The sequence below is a fragment of the Aedes albopictus genome, chromosome 2, assembly GCF_035046485.1.
Source record: "Aedes albopictus strain Foshan chromosome 2, AalbF5, whole genome shotgun sequence".
Lineage (NCBI taxonomy): Eukaryota > Metazoa > Arthropoda > Insecta > Diptera > Culicidae > Aedes > Aedes albopictus.
The window spans coordinates 8,672,673-8,690,110 of NC_085137.1; the positions used below are offsets into that span (position 1 = coordinate 8,672,673).

Below are 17,438 nucleotides of genomic sequence, written 5' to 3' on the forward strand. Positions count from 1 at the left end.
TTAGGGCTAAATTGGTATGCGCCTACCTCTCAGGTGGTTTTATCGATAAGCATCTGAAATTAAAAAAGAAAGAAAAATCGTCCATTCGTTCAGTGAATCTTTGCTTTTCGGTGGGGTATTGTGGGTTTGTTTAAATTTCGAATATGGGAGAGTGTGAATTTTGCAAACGGAAGAACAAGGAGTGTAATAAGTACAAGTAGAAAAGAACAAACATTTACTGAATAGACACGCAATATGTAGGAAAACATCTATCATTCGTTAGTACAATGAATACAAAGAAACTGAACGTCAATTATTTTATGAAAGAAAAAGAAACCAAAGAAAAATCACACACTAGAGCACAAAACGTCTATTACAAACAACATCGATTGAAAGATTGAATAATGAAAGGCACATCTATCTTTCACAGAACAACCACAGGAAGAATGAAAACTACATGGTTCATCAAGCACACGACTAAGGCTTTTCAATAGCTGTTCAGATTTAATTCACTCCCCTCGCGATGCGGCTCACTTTCAGCCGCCACCACCCCAAGAACGAGGGAAGAAGGTAGGTATCGCACACGCTACAAGTTGGAAACACGTATGTGAACTCCCCATCAGTCTGCTGCGATACGCCTACATTGACTTCTAGACTATTAGTTTGCTCGACTCCGTTCGTAGCAGGCTTAGGTCGTTGGCAATTTCCCTCCAATGACCCAGCCTACTGCTCCCCCACGATCCGCTCCCCTTCATAATAATGGAAAAAAGTAGGAACGAAACAGGTTAGTGACTCGGACTGTGTTGTTCGACATTAATTCGCAATAAAATAAAGCCCTCTCAACAATTTGCCACCTCTTTCCCAACCCCAGCAGTCCCAAATGGCCAGAACATTAGGTTGGAGAGACTACTTTTGCAACCTTTTTGTCCATTTTTATTCCCCCCACATTATAGTCAAGGAAAAGGTGGATACAAATGTTTTCGGTTTTTTTTTTTTCATTTCGATCACCACCGGATGCAGCCTTGGGAAAAAGAATTGCTCTGACCCCAAGTCCTGTCGCCACCAGCCAGCAGTCCAGTTCGCAGAAGGTAGTGGGAAAATCTTGTAGACACTCGTCGCTCTGCCACCACCACACCACACCGGTGGCCATTTATCATCTGGCTGGAGAAAACTGTCCTCTCTCTTTAGGGTGGGGAAGGCGCAGAGGGCGTAGAACATTTTTCTCACCGCTTTTTAGCGAGGCAGTAAAAAGTCGTTTTTCTTCAATGTTGAAGAGGTGGACGGGTGTTTCGAGCAAAAAAGAGTAACCAAAGGAATACAAAAAAAAGATTCCTAACAAGCAATTCGGAAAAGCAAATGAGCCGGAAGATTATTCATTCCGTTCGTTCTCTACAAATTCATGCATAATGAAGGATTAATTTATAATGGGGAAAATGATGATGAAAAAATACGATCTACTTTGTTATAAAAACTTACAGTACTGAACTTATAGTATTAGTGCGCATTGGCTGTTCTTCACACACATTACTCATGTTAACTGGGTTGAATCTCAGGTTCTAATGCACCAATTGATCTCGAATTCCGTTTGAACATTTAGAATAACTTGAAATTCGATCTGCAAAAAAATATTTCTAGCTAAACTTTTGAAAATAGCAATCAACCTCAAATTGACCGCCCGTGGATAATTGATCGCCAGACCAGCTACACTCAAACCAGGAACCAATGGGATATCTGTCGGGGGCTAAGCAGGCATCTTCAGTGTGTGAGTGTTGGAGGTTTTCTATTTTTAGGCGACATTGATGCCTGCCACGTCAGGTTGCAGGTCAATGTGGGAAAGGCAAAGGAAGTGATTACATATTGCAATCGTTGGTATCCACAGCAGACCGGATATACTTCTGCGTCAGCACAAATTCATGCGGAAGTCGGAGTTTTGGAGGGATATGGTTGGCAAAGGTTTCACACATTGGTGCTCGAATGCCAGGTATGAATTGAAAGATTGGTGTGTAATGCGGCACAATTTGCTTGATCCGTAGGCGTTATCTGATAGGTTAACACTGGGCTGTGAAAAGTTGGAAGGAAGAGAAACGGCTTTTCCAATCCGTTTCTGTTCTAGCAATGGCCAAGACCATGTGAATACACATGAGTTGTATATGTAGAGAGGAGGAAGAAAGTATTTTGAAAAATACAAATTAGAATTTAAGGAACAGGCCAGGGATTAAACCCAGGACCTTCGACATACGAATCAGAAGCGGTAGCCTGTAGACCACCAAGCCCGTCTTCTGAGCAAGCTTGTCAAAATATCGCAAAATTACAATTTCAAGAATAAAATCTAAATTATGATTTTTTTTCTTTGATTCTTTGGTAAACAAAATGTTTTAAGTGAACGGTTTGTTGCGAAAAATTGAAATAAAATTGAAAATTTTATTTGACTGGTCAATTTTGGGAAAGAACATATTTGTCTAAATATTTTAGTATTGGGATTATTCCAAAGCTAACTTTTCTTAGATATTTCTCAAAATGAGATAACTTTTTTAAAAGCCTCGCATAGAACAAGTAACAAGTAAAGTTTCCAGTTAAAATTTGAAGTCAATTTGTGCACCAGAAGCTAAATTCGGAGCTCCAAACTTGAGCATTTCATATGAAAATTAGCCAATGTGTATTTTATTCCATGCAGTACTGTTTGCTTATTCTCTAATTAAATTCAAAAGTTCTCCAATTCTTGCTTATAGTATTAGTACTAATAAACAGAAAATGCTGAATAAATTTTCTTACGGTCATCGCTTTTGCTTTTTAAGGAGTCATAAGATCGACTCCAGGCTTAAATAAGTTTGTGAAAAGTAATGGTCTCAAACCTGATCTCAGTCCGAGAATTTAGAGAAAACTTCTGTTGAATTATCTGAAGTTTTCTCAAAATTTCCTCCGAAAAGAAGAAAAAAAAAAATAACTAGAGAAACTTTAAAATATTTTTGTAGATCTGTTACACAATTATAACAAGCATTTAGCAGGAAACTTTCTTGGAAATGTCAAGAAATAATGACATGGAAGTGTTTATAATGTTGCCACATTTTATAATAACTCTTGATGAGTATTGAACATGGAGACCAATCTACATATTTCTACATATCCTTTTTTTTATACCAACAGGATTTTGTTGAAAATGTCGTGATTAATTCTGCCCAAGCCCACACGAATTACATGAAAACAATAATTCTGCTTAAGATCTTTTTATAAAAAATGAATAGTATCATGAGATCTTCAACTTTGGCTCAGTTCAGCTAATTAAGCACTCTTACAATTATTATCTGAGAGCATTCTTTGAAATTTGTTGACTATTTTGCATGTGTATATCATGCATCTAACATATTTTATAGATCGATTGCGAATGAAAACCCTGACGATCAGGGCAGAAGGTTAATAAAATTCCCTGAGTTTTCCAGGTTTTTCTAGGGACAAATTTAAAATATTAAAAATTCTAAAATAATCTCCAATTTTATAAAATTTCAAATTTCTTAAAACCCTTGCAGGAAAATCTTCAAAATTTAGGTAAAATTGAGCATGCCAGCAAATCGCTGAATTCTTTCAAGAACTTTTCAACAACATTCTTTTGAATAAATTCCAAAAAATTGTGTTGACTTTTCCATCAACAATGGCGTCCAAACACTCCGAAAAGCCAAGAAAAAGAATTCAGGAGCTCCCTTAGTAACTCCCTAGACCATATGACCGTTTAATTTCTAACATAGTTTTGAAAATGATCTTTAATGTTTGTTCTCTGTTCTGGTGGTGTAGTAATGTTGGAATTTCAAAATTTTACCGATGATTTTTCTTTTATTTCTTCCGGAATTCCTCCTCTGAATTCTTTCCCACTTTATCGCAGAAATTTTCCTTTAAATTATCCAGGGTTTTTATTTTTTGCATTCTCCAGTTTTACCAACACTATCCAGTTCAGAGGTTTTTCACATATTTGCTTCCACAAATAGTTCCTTCTGAGATTTTTTCGGTGTTCTGTGTTCTGTCGGGATTTCTTGGTGGTTTCGGGATAGTTTTCCAACAGTTTCCTCGGGATGTTTGTAGAAGTTCTTTTATGGATTTCTTCCAGAGACTTTTCAGATATTTTCCTTGGATTTCGTTGTGAGATTTCGCCCATAGTTTCTCCCGGAATTTTTATTAGAAGTTTTCAGAGTTCATCCTTAAATATCCTTCATATTTCCTCCTGGAATTACTGCCAGAACTTTTTTCTGAGATGACCCAGTTTTGGTTTTTCTAAGATCTACTCGAGATTTCTCCAACAGGACTATGCGGAATTTTTTGCAAAATTTCACAGGGATTCTTTCAGAATCTTACAAGAAATCTCCCAGGAGACATTCAAAAAAAAAACTCTTTGAAAGAATCCTGAAAGAACTCCGGGAGCAACATTTTAAGAAATACCAAAATGGGTTTGTTCAGAATTTCGAGATATTTTTGTATAAATTCCAGAAAGAGCTCTGGGAGAAAAACTTCATAAATCCCAGGAGACACTAAATCTTAGAAGAAAGTCCTGGATAAATCCCATGACCAACACCGGAAGGAATCTTCAGAGAAAAGTGCCGGGAAAACCCCGGGAAAATTCTCAGGTCAAACTTCAAAAGATATCCCGCGATAACTTTTATGAAATATATCAGCTGCAACTCCAGGAAGAAACTCTACAAGAAATCTCACGGAAATTTCATGAAAAAACTACAGGAGATATTTCGGAAGAATTTCCAGAAGAAACTTCCCAGGTAACAATTTGATGCTGTACAAACGTTTCTCCAACTGTTTTGAATCAGCCTTCATTTGAACAAAAGCTGAGCATAAGAGCTCCTAAACATCTAATTTTGATGATTTTATTCAACCTTTATCTGATTTGAGGGTCATTGGAAGGCTATTTTAAGGCTTAATATGCGCTTAATCAGTTATCAATTGAATTTAATAATTGTGTAAAAATGAAATAAAAACACTTTCATGCACATATTTTTACCATAAGCTGCGTCTATTACCAGAAGAGATGTTTAGGAATATATAAATTAATCTGTGGGAAAACTGGGAATTGAACTCGGACCTCCTGATTCATAGTCGCTCACCTTAGCACCTACACCACACACAATTGTATACATATCCTCGAAAACAAGAGCAATATTAATAGGGTATGTGTGCCATCAGTAATCTCATGCTCCCATTTTCATCCTATTCGAAAACAAGCGATTACGGCACCGATTGACTCCGTTATTTTTGTTTTTATGGGTGCTCACTTCTAAAAAAAAAATACAAAAATAAGAAACAAAACAAACAACGTTTCAATCCTTTGTTTTTCGTGGGATGAAAATGGGAGCCACATGCTTAATAAGGGAACCAATACCCTATAACTTGTTGCATCTGAATAGTCGAGAACATAAGTTAAACTACATAAGTCTATATTGAGGCTGAAGAAGCGATGTGGACTTCACGAACACCCGAGCAGAAAAGTATAACAAATAAATAACATATCAAGGTGTTAATCCTAAATATTATTACACCTCGATATGCCCTAGCTGGACATAAGAGGCAAAATAACAAGAACAAATACCATAACTTAGTATAAATAACACCTCAAAAATAACAATTGCTGTTATTTCAATAATAAATGCATACCTACAATTTGAAGTGCAGTATTAGTTTTGTAGTAGGTAAAGAATAACAAAGTAATAACATTTCTTGCTTTTCAATTGTACTTTTGATTAAAAGCTTTATGATGTAATACCAGAACTTGTTCTTCAGTTAATTTCTCTGTAAACGAACAAATACCACATCAATATCAAACTCTGCACAAATACTTCCAATTGTTATTGTAGTGTGCTTCTAACATTTCGTAGAACAACAAAGCAATAACAATTTTAAACCTTATAGTGCAGGTTGCTCTTCGCATGGCATTTGTAAGATATTCCCTTCTGCTCGGGACTTGGGGCAGCTTTTAAAAAATATTTGACTAAAGGTTGCACAACAGATGATTAATTCTGCATGTTTGTGTATATTTTCAAGCTGGTTACCCAGATGCATAATATTCAGTATTCTAATCAACTTGATATTCAGCCATCTATGTATTGCTGATTAAAGAGGATGAGCTTACTTCACACCAACATTCAGCTGTCATTGGGTTCAGCCATTGATACCATTAACCAGCTATTGTTCAGCTTACACTCTCACTGTTCAGCATTCATTGTTACTTGGGTTCAGCAGATTCGTGAAAAACTCCTTTAGAATACCAGGAAATATCAGGAATAATTCCTGTAGCAACTCTGGAAGAAATTCCAGGAAGATCTCCGGGGAAGTCACAAGACGAGCATTAGAAGGAATCGTATAAATATCCAGGAGGAATCTAGAAGAAATTCCGAGACAATATCTGCGAAATATTCTGAAAGTAACTCGGAGATCGCGGGGTAAGTCCTGGTCGAAATTCCAAGAACGGGTCTTTTGGCATTTCCAACGAGAGACTGAGGAGGAGGGGTGGGTGATCGGGAAAACCTCTGGAAGCAATTAATTTTAGAAAGTAATTCTGTACGATCCCTGTGAAAAACTCCAGGAGAAATCGTACGGAATTCAGGCATCCTGAAAGATTCCTAAGGAAGAATCCCGTTAAGACTTAGTAGATAAATACTGGCAGAAATCCGAAAGAATCTCTGGGAGGAATTCAACAAGGAATACCCAAGAATATTGCCGTGAAAAAAATAGGAGGAGTCTTGTCCTGGCATTCCAAGAAATGTTTCTCAAAAAGTTCCAGAAACGAACTGTGATGGAATTTCTGGAAAAATTCTAGTAACTACATCACAAAAACTGTTTTTTTTTCATTCCACAAATGTAATAAACTCTGTGAACTATACTTCTGAGTAGGCCTAGTAAAGTTGGTTTGATGTAAAATTTAACAGAGTATTCAGGAAATTCCCTCGATATTCCAAGTTTCTCCCAGTTGATTAAAATTCCCTGAGAATTCTCGGTAGAATACGTAGATGTTTTCGAATGCCAATCTCCTAAGAGCCGAAAGAGAGATAAAGTTGTAAAAGACGGACCCGGTTTAGGGTGGTGCTTCGTATACAGTTTGACTGTCTATTCTGCAGAGTTGTAACTTGTTCTGTAGCTTAGTTGGTTAAAGCGCCGGACTAGCGATAACGGAGTCGTGGGTTCGAATCCCACCAAAACAAGTGGTAATTTTTTCACAAATGTATCTCTCAATTTGCCAATTAAACGTACTTTGCCTAAAAATACTTCAAGTTTTTACGTCTATTTCAGACATAGCCGGAAAAGGGCAATAAAATCATTATAAACGCTTCACGAGTTTAGAATACTTAAATTATCCTTAATACTCATCTCAACTAGTTGGGAACCTGGCTATGCCCTTGTATGTCCGTCCTACCCCGTTGCTATGCCAACACTAACAGAACAATGGTCATCAGCAACACCTTATTTAAACGCATAGGTATGTGGAAGCATACCTGCACCGGTAGATCGGCTCCAAAGGCAGAATCTTGCAACTAAACCGACCATGTTCTGGTAGACGCACTTCTCGGATTATTCTTGGTTATCAACCGTGGCGCCGGTTGTAATTCAATATCCAGCACTTCTCAACAGAATGTGTGGCAAATGAGTATCCAGTTCAAATAAATCTGAGGAGCGATAAGCATTGGGTGTAAATTGGAAGCAAATATAATATAAATAATCCTTAGTAAAAGTAACTGCTGATAATCAAATCAGAATCAATGGTCAAAAACCGAATGTCACTGTCAAGTGTTCTGAAGAAAAGAGAGATGTACAGGGAAGTAAGAGCAGTTGAGAAAAGTGTTAATCGCAGAAATAAAAAGCACCTTTAGCAGAATGTAATTGGAGAGGCACAGAGCTGTATGGATCAGAATAATGTGCCGACATTTTACGAACGCCAACACGTAGGTCAACGTAGACAAACCGTGGAGCCTCCGACGTTAGATGAGGTTAAAACAGATATCAAAGAGCCTGAGAAAAGACGCCCTCCTGATTGAACTTTTCAAAGACGATTATGAGCATTTCATGGAATTCATAACCGTATTCAGTTGAAAATATGAGAAGAAGAGAATCTACCTGTTGGCTTGGAGGGTCTCATTTATCTACTTTACAAAAAAGAAACATACTGGAATGCGCCAATTACATATCGAGCAATATCACAACAGATTAATGATGAAAGACAATTCAAAAGTTTGTTCTTCAACAACTTCTAGAAATATACCCAAAATAAATCATGCACAACCAACAGATTTCCCATCTGTAGATTGATTACAAAGTAACTTCTACGATTCAATAACAAGAAAAGAGCTGTGGAAAAAATGATTGAACATGGTTTTCCGTCGAACCAACACAGAAAAGAAAAAAATCACCAACTTCGGTAATGTTTAACCGAAATCTCAACCGTTAAGTTTGTTTTGCAGGAAAAATTCGGTAAAGCTTGCAACTTCTACCGAACTTCGTTAGAGTTTGACAGATAAACGATAACATTTTACCGAAATTTTGTATTTTTTTTTTCAGAATATCGGTAAAAAATAATTACCGGACGCTCAGCGGTTGAGATTTCGGTAAAAATTACCGAAGACGATTAGCTGTGAAATTAGGTTGATGTTTGTGATACTTGATGGATTGAAATCAAGTGTTCGGATAGTGGATGAGATATTGACGTCTTCCTTGATCTTAGATAGATTGAAACAGTATGGTGCGCTTTCGAATTTGTTCTTAATTTTGAACTTGATGCCTGCCATTGCTCAGCTACCAGCAAATAAATTAGTAAACGAAAACATACAAAACTATCGTTCAATGGGCAATTGATTTGCTTCCAAATCAAATCCGTTATGGAACATATGAAGCACACACTTTCATGATAATACTGGGCTTTGAACTTAACTCGTGTACGCGGCAACATTGTAACATTTTAATACGCATGAAAACTTGTTTCTTGTCAATTATGGGTAATTTCTTTCAAATCAATGAATCCATGCTCTTCGCCCATTAACATGTTACAGTTTATGTTAAAATATACAAACGCTCCTCAAACTTCATCCAACCGTTCTTCCACCACCACTCGGAAGATTGTAACAACATCCACCCAATTCAGAATTCAACCCAGACCAAATGGAGGAAAAAAAAACTCCTCGCCAGAGCAGAGCCCGGGTCGCGGTTTCACGCTTCTCCAAACGCAACGCAACGATCGCGTCGGATCCATAACACGATAAAAAGAAATATCAACACTCTTTGCGCGTCGGGTCAAATGAGGCGTTTTTTGCATTCGCGAGACCGTCACACCATTTGAGCGGCGAGCTGCTCCTCGCCTCACTCGGTTGCCACCCTACTTGCGAGGAGGGATGAGGAACAGCTCTTACAGCTCTTCTAGCTCTGTAATGCAGTGTACCTACCTACCTACAGTCAGTAGAGAGGTACAAAACTCCTTTGAGCCTGCTTATGCAGCCCCGAGCAGAAGAGAATAACAACAGCATAACAAAATGCGTTATTTTGGCAAAATAACTGCATAATGGAATTAGTTATTTTTGTGTTATTAACATAACATATTGAGTTATAAACTTGGCTGTCATAAGCGGCAAAATAACAAGTCACATAACAAAAATTTGTTCCTGGAAAATCAATTTAATAACATGTTTTGTTAGTGTCAATAACAACTTAATAACAGTGAATTTGGGAAATATTTCAATAACAAATTTTGATATTAAAAAGTTATTGATAACATCCCGAAAGCAAAATTAGTTATGATATCAAACAATCGCACATGCTGTTGAATAGGATGCTAAAGTGGAGGCGATATGCGTACACTTTACCCGCGGTAAAATGAAAGCATGTACGCATATGGCCTCCACATTAGCATCCTTTTCTACATCATGTATGACTTCGTGTTGGCTAAGAATGCTATACATATTTAGACCAGCATGTGAGAATGGCGGAACAATCATTGCGAACATCAGTTTCTCTCTTCCCTCATAGGCGTATTTTCAACTATTCATGTAATCTTTTACCACAAATAGGTAGATCCGACCTTATCCTCTGGAACGACAGGGAAAACATATGAAAATATAAAATTTTCCAAAAAAATCCCATTCAAAACCACCTACAGTTTTGGATTCAGCTGTCTGTATTAGCTTCGTTCAAACAAGTTTACTCAATAAGTTTGACATTTTTATCATTGAAATTCTCATGCCAAAGGCGGAATCTGGAACGTCCCTTTCAAACCCCACCTTCAATATCGAATGCTATGTTCTCGTTTTGATGTATGTAGGGTGCTGCGCCTTTTGGGCAGTGGCTGATATTTTGGGAACTTTTCAGCTACAACTCAGTCAATTTCAAACCTCACGGCGCCCAGCAGGGACTTGGTTTTGTACACATTACAGCACCTTCATGTCACGAAATATAGCACACCTCTTATCAAATGTGATACCGTAAGCATAACTCGCGAAATATAGTAAATAACGTTGTTGAATGACGTAGGATTTATTTCAAAACTTGTTTTAGTTTTGATAGCAATAGCATAAAGTATTTGTACACTCTCAATAATACAATACTAATCAAACTTGTTCCACAACAAAATGTAATATTGAAATGTTGTTTAATGGCTGTATACCAATAGCTTGGTCATAACAAAATAAGATTGTCCAACAAAACATGTTATGGAAACGTAATGCCTTGATAATACAATAATAACAAAACGAGATATAAAAACAGGTTTTGTAATTTCGTAGTTATTAATTTGATATTCCCCTCTGCTCGGGGCTTCGTAATAAAATGCGTTTAATATGGGCCCAGGTTGGTTGGTCAGCAGAAGCAGTAGAAGTAGGGTATCCATCGTCGTCCGTTTGTGTTGTAGGGTCGGGACAGGGCTAGTGGTGGGTGTGGGGCGCAAAAAAAGTGCTACATCGTGTACATACTTCAATAAGAGCAGCACTTTTATTGAATTCAGCAAAGCAAAGCGAAAAAATTATGCTCATGTACATCATTCAGATAGCGTTGGATGGGTACAGGATGCGGCGGTAAAAGTTGCGAGAATCTATCTAAGGTATTGACAACGCTATGTGCCGGATGTGTGGTTTTATGGTTTTGTTATTTCATAACAGGAATCTGTAGACATTCCTCTAAAAGTTGCGTAAGTTATTTCTTCAGGAATTTATTATGCTTTTTCCATAAATTATACCTCAAAATTAACTACACGGAGAACTTGGAGTTTATGATCAGGTAATCCATACAAAAATGTAATACCAAGAAGTGCTCGACATTCACAAGACGTGACGCGAGACAATACATAACACTTGTCGTTCTTATAATCGTCAAGAGCTTAAAACTATCTTGTTGTCGACCGGTTTCGGGTGCGATGTTTCCCATCCTCGGAACCATGTCCCAGTCGGACATTGTCCCGAGGATGGGTAACATCGCACTCGAACAGGTCGAAAACGAAGGTCATTTCATTCCCTTGGCGACTGCAAGAATGGTAAGTGTTATGTCTAGTCTCGCGTCATGTCTTGTGAACATAATGTGATCTATCATGATGCAAAATAAACCACCCAGTCAACACACGATCGCATATGATGTTACATAGGATGCAAAAGTGGAGGTGACATGCGTACACTTCACATGTGATTAAGTGGAAGCAGATACGTATATGGCCTCCACTTTAGCATTCTATTCAACATTATATACGACATTGTGTTAGCTGGGCGAGAAGTGTTCAAGAGTGCTTCTTGAAGCAAGTGATCTGAGCACTCCTGCTTTGGGAATGAATTCCAGTTTCTGCTCAAATATCCTGCAGAAACATGCAACACGGAAACTATTCAAAAAACTTTCATAAGAAGTTTAAAGAAAACTCTATGAATTTTCTTCTGAAGTTTTTTAAGAATCTACCTTGAACTCTTTCTTCAAAGAGTTCTCTGGATATTCGTTCTGGATTTCTCAAGTTTTTAGGAACATTTTACACTCAGGGACTCAGTAGCTTCAACAGATTTTTCTCCATGGTTTTAAAATCTTACAAGAATATGCTCGAATTTTATGACAAATCTTACAACCCCCTCATATGTGTGCTTTTTTTCAAACTCAGCACATATTTTTTTGCGACTCAGCCCCAAACTAGCTTAAGAAAACTTATCAATACTTTTTCAAGATTCTTCCGTGGAGATGAACCAGCCTCGGGATGAAAATCTCCCTGATAAAGCTAATAATAATAAGAATCTTCCGGCAAAGTCCTCATGGATCAGTATTATCAGCATTGCTACGAAAATTCATTACACGGATAATTTCATGAAGTTCTTTGAGAATTGCATTATGAAATTCTTCAGATATTTCATCAGAATTTTCTCCATAAATTTCTTCAAGATTTTTTTCAAACGTACCTACTTGGAATTCATTGAATAATTTTTAGAGCAAAAACTTCATTTTTTCAAGAATTTTTTCCAGAATTTTTTATGAAATTCTCCAGTGAAATCAATTTGCTTTCTTTTGTCATTTCGGAAATTAATACGGAAATTCCTCCAAAAGTTTCAGTAGTTTCACTGTAGTTCTTCCAGGAGCATATTCTGAAATTTATACAAAATATTCTTTAGGGACTTCTCTAGAAAGTTTTCCAGAAAATCTCCCTAGAATTAACAAAGAACTTCTCCAAAGCATATATTGAGGAAATCCTTCAGGCAATCCTCCAAGCATGAATTTCGCCAGAAATTTCCACAGACATACTTTCAGAAAATACTTGAAAGGTTCTTATAGAATTCCTCCATGATTTTCTTTGTATTTTTTTCAAACAGCTTCCTCAATTAGGATATCGCCATGAATTTATCCAGAATCTTCTCTGAAATTTGCCTACAGAATTTTCCTTTGCAAATTCCTACGGGATACAAATCACGAACTCCTTTAAGTATATGGGTAAGAATTTTAAATTTTTCTTGACTCAAAAGATTTTTTCTACGGATTGCTACAAGATTTTTTTCAGTAAACTATTACATGGATTTTTACATGAAAAGACTCTTCGCAGGATTTTTCGGTATTTCTAAAAAATATTTTCAGAAATTCCTGTAGGACTTTTTTCAGGAATTTCTCCGGTAATTTCGTCAAGAATATTTCCATAAATCTCTGCGCAAATTCCATCAAGGATGCCTCCACAAATTATACCGCCAGGAATTCCTTCAGGAATTCCACCAGGAATTCCATCCGGAATTCCTCCAGGAATTCCACCAGGAATTCCACCAGGAATTCCACCTGGAATTCCACCAGGAATTCCACCAGGGATTCCTCCAGGAATTCCACGAGGAATTCGTCCAGGAATTCTGCTAGGAATTCTTCCAGGAATTCCGCCAGGAATTCCTCCAAGAATTCCTCCAGGAATTCCACCAGGAAATCCACCCGGAACTCCTCCAGGAAATCCACCCGGAACTCCTCCAAGAATTCCACCAGGAATTCCTCCAAGAATTCCACCAGGAATTCCTCCAGCAATTCCACCAGCTATTCCTCCAGGATTTCCACCAGGAATTTCTCCAGGAATTCCGCCAGGAATTCCTCCAGGAATTGCACCAAGAACTCCATCAGGAATTTCTCCAGGAATTTCTCCAGGAAATCCACCCGGAACTCCTCCAGGAAATCCACCCGGAACTCCTCCAAGAATTCCACCAGGAATTCCACCAGGAATTCCACCAGGAACTCTTCCAAGAATTCCACCAGGAATTCCTCCAGGGATTCCACCAGGAATTCCTCCAGGAATTACACCATGAACTTGTCCAGGAATTCCACTAGGAATTCGTCCAGAAATTCCACTATGAATTCGTCCAGGAATTCCACTAGGAATTCGTCCAGGAATTCTACTAGGAATTCCTCCAGGAATTCCACCAGGAATTCCTCTAGGAATTCCACCAGGAATTCCTCTAGGAATTCCACCAGGAATTCCTCTAGGAATTCCACCAGGAATTCCTCTAGGAATTCCACCAGGAATTCCTCCAGGAATTCCACCAGGAATTCCTCCAGGAATTCCACCAGGAATTCCTCCAGGAATTCCACCAGGAATTCCTCCAGGAATTAAACCAGGAATTCCTCCAGGAATTCCACCAGGAATTCCTCCAGGAATTCCACCAGGAATTCCTCCAGGAATTCCACCAGGAATTCCTCCAGGAATTCCACCAGGAATTCCTCCAGGAATTCCACCAGGAATTCCTCCAGGAATTCCACCAGGAATTCGTCCAGGAATTCCACCAGGAATTCCTCCAGGAATTCCTCCAGGAATTCCTCCAGGAATTCCTCCAGGAATTCCTCCAGGAATTCCTCCAGGAATTCCTCCAGGAATTCCTCCAGGAATTCCTCCAGGAATTCCTCCAGGAATTCCTCCAGGAATTCCTCCAGGAATTCCTCCAGGAATTCCTCCAGGAATTCCTCCAGGAATTCCTCCAGGAATTCCTCCAGGAATTCCTCCAGGAATTCTTCCAGGAATTCCTCCAGGAATTCCTCCAGGAATTCCTCAAGGAATTTCTCCAGGAATTCCTCCAGGAATTCCTCCAGAAACTTCTCCAGGAATTCCTCCAGAAACTTCTCCAGGAATTCCTCCAGAAACTTCTCCAGAAATTCCACCAAGTTTTATCAAGAATTTGTCCAGAAATTCCTACAAGAATTTCTGCTGATATTTTCATGGATTTCCAGAGTTTGATAATGGCTCGAAGGATTTCTACAGAAATAAATCCAGGGATTCTTCCTGAAATTTCTCCAGGGAAGAATCCAATACAGTGAAGTATAACACAATTTCCATAACATATTTTATAACCCCACGCTGTCCTCGCAGACACTTGAATGAAAAACTCGCTTCACTTACTCACTCACACGGTCAGTTCCGAGAGCACCGGACCAAATGGCCCACCACCACCAGCCAAGGGCCAAGCGGGGTGTAGGGGGTGTGGCGAGGATCAAAAACACAATGTGCCTGTTAGCATTGCTGTACTTTTCATTACAAATTATCCCTTCATGTAGAAAAGAGTTGGAGCTGCTGCTGCAGTTGGTTGATATTTGCAGCGTGAAAAAAAAAACGACAGAATCGAATCAACACACAGTCAGCCAGGCAGCCCACAGGTAGCGACGGAGATTTCAACGCGATGAGTGATTTTTCATGACTTCTGCTGCTGCGACGAGAGCGATGAGCTCCACCACCCGACTAGGAGGCCGATTGAATAGTAGTTGTCTGGAGGATGGGCGGGGGAAGGGGGCCTTAATGCGAAACTATGCTGAGCAGATTGGATATGCAGTAGGAAGCAGGCAGAAGCAGCATTGATGGCTATGGATGTGGATGATGATAACCCTGCGAAATTTGCCTGCGGCTACGAGAGTGTGCATTATTTATGCAACTGAACTCGCTGCTAGACGATTTTTAGCTGCTTTTCACAGGAATGTTGGACTACGGTTTATGAGATGGAAATGGTTTATGGTGCATTGGCGGCGATGATGATGATGGTGGTGGGCAAAAATGAGCATGCTCCGAGAAATTAGCGAGACGTGCCATGTTGAGAGTCTGTTTTAGGGCTCCTCTGCGCGGAATTAACACGATTATTAGGAGATTTGGATTACAAGCTCCGGCTAATGATAATGGAAGTGAGAAGCATAAAACATGAATTTGTTATGGATTTTTTTTTCGTTGATTGTTATGTTGAAAACTTGAGAAAAGCTAATAAAAAAAGTTGCAACTATGTAACATAATAATTGAATTAATGGAAATGGGCGATGAAGTTGTTGTATCAAGACTGCAGTTGATTGATCCTTTCAACATTCTTTTTTTTCCTTCAACTGACAGCCAACTGCTTCTCGATGTAGGTGCCAAATAATTACTTTATCTTCACACATCGTTTCGCTGCTCGCGTATTGAATTAAATTTAATTATCCAATTGTATTCCATCCCTCACTCAACGTCATCGAGCGCGAGAAATGCCATAAAATTATGTTTAATTGTCCCACGTCTACGAATTACAGTTAACAATTCGAGGAACAAGCCAAACATCATTTGAACTTGGCATTCGTCGTTAATTCCGCATTCGCAAAAGACAGCGTCCTTCTCTTTGACAGAATGATTAAACGCACTTTGCTCCTCACATGACAAAACATTTAATTCCCCTCAAATGACCCTCGGGGGCAGGTGCAGTTTTATTCGTGCAGTCATTTTTTTCTTCTCGATCCAACTGGCCGCCGATGGGCAATGGTCATAATTGCAAAACGGTAGCATCAGATATCAGATCGAGAAATTCCTCGCCAACAAAATGCCATATCATCAATGCAAATACACTCTCGCTTTCCAGTTTCTTCTTGTGGCTTGGTGGTTTCGATCTCACTGACACTGAACTGGGCTACCGATCGACTACAGACCGCGAACCATATTTTCCCATTTGTGGAGCCCCCTTGCAACGCCCCGTCCAAGGCAATTACGCAGTGGGAAAACAAGTCGTCAAACCGCTTATGCCCTCTGGAGCAACGTTTCGAACCGTTTACCACAATTCGCATACATTTCATAATTCCATTTCATTTTACATTTCAATTCTCGTTCTGTGTCTGTGCTTCTGTGCACGATGGGCAAGAACCCGAAACTGTGTGACGAACTTAGAGAACTTATAATGTATCAGAGATGCGCCAGCTCACAATTTTTTCGGATGATATCTGTACCGTAAGCGAATCAAATCTATTGGCCGGATGTGTTGAAAAACAAACAGTGTGTGTAGTCGTCCACTCGCTTCACACCGGACAGGGTATAGTTGGCAATATTATCGACTTAGTGAAGAGATTAGCATTGGGCAAATCTGGCTGTGACATCGATTTTTGTGAATCGATTCAAATCGGGTCAACAGAATCGATTCACCGATTTAATTGAATGCTTTGAATCGATGTTTTCACATCGATTCGATATTATAAAATATTACAAAACTATAAAATGATTCGTTTGCTACATGTAGTTCAAGTTCATAGTATGTTTGATTTGTCGAAATAAATTCATACTGAAAAAAAATTGAAATTTTATATTTTGAATCGAAAGAAAAATCCTGAGATCTTGAGATTCCCCAAAACTCTGAGAAGTATTTCCATACTGTACTGAGATAAATTCCCGCAGACTGCTGAGAGAAATTCCTACAGAATCTGTTAAAGATACTCCGCCAGAATTCTGAAAGGGATTCTTCTAGAATTATGAGAGAGGTATCTTCAGAATGCTGAAAATGATTACACCAGAATGCTAAGCGACATCAGCTAGAAATATAAGCAAGAATCTTCCGGTATCTTGGTAGGAATTCTCTCTGAATTAAGGATTCTCCTAGAATCCTGAGAGATATTACTCCATATCTATGAGACGGATTGCTTCAACATCCCGAGAGGAATTCTCCCAGAATTCTGTGGTAGGTTGTCTCAGAATCCTAAGACAAGCTTTCCCTTGGGATTCTCCCAAAAGTTTCGGAATTCTA

At 38.7% G+C, this 17,438-nt stretch overlaps 1 protein-coding gene across 13 annotated transcripts in view; it reads right to left on the reverse strand.

The window, feature by feature from the left end:
* LOC109398296 (dachshund homolog 2) overlaps positions 1 to 17,438 on the reverse strand; it is a 140,077-nt gene that overhangs the window by 74,367 nt on the left and 48,272 nt on the right. For 7 of the 13 annotated variants that reach the window (XM_062849105.1, XM_062849110.1, XM_062849103.1 and 4 more), the window contains exon 2: positions 27 to 53. The exons of the other annotated variants lie outside the window; for them this stretch is intronic. In XM_062849105.1, coding sequence (XP_062705089.1) covers positions 27 to 53 — 27 coding nt within the window. The remainder of the gene's footprint in view (positions 1 to 26; positions 54 to 17,438) is intronic. 13 annotated transcript variants of the gene reach the window in all.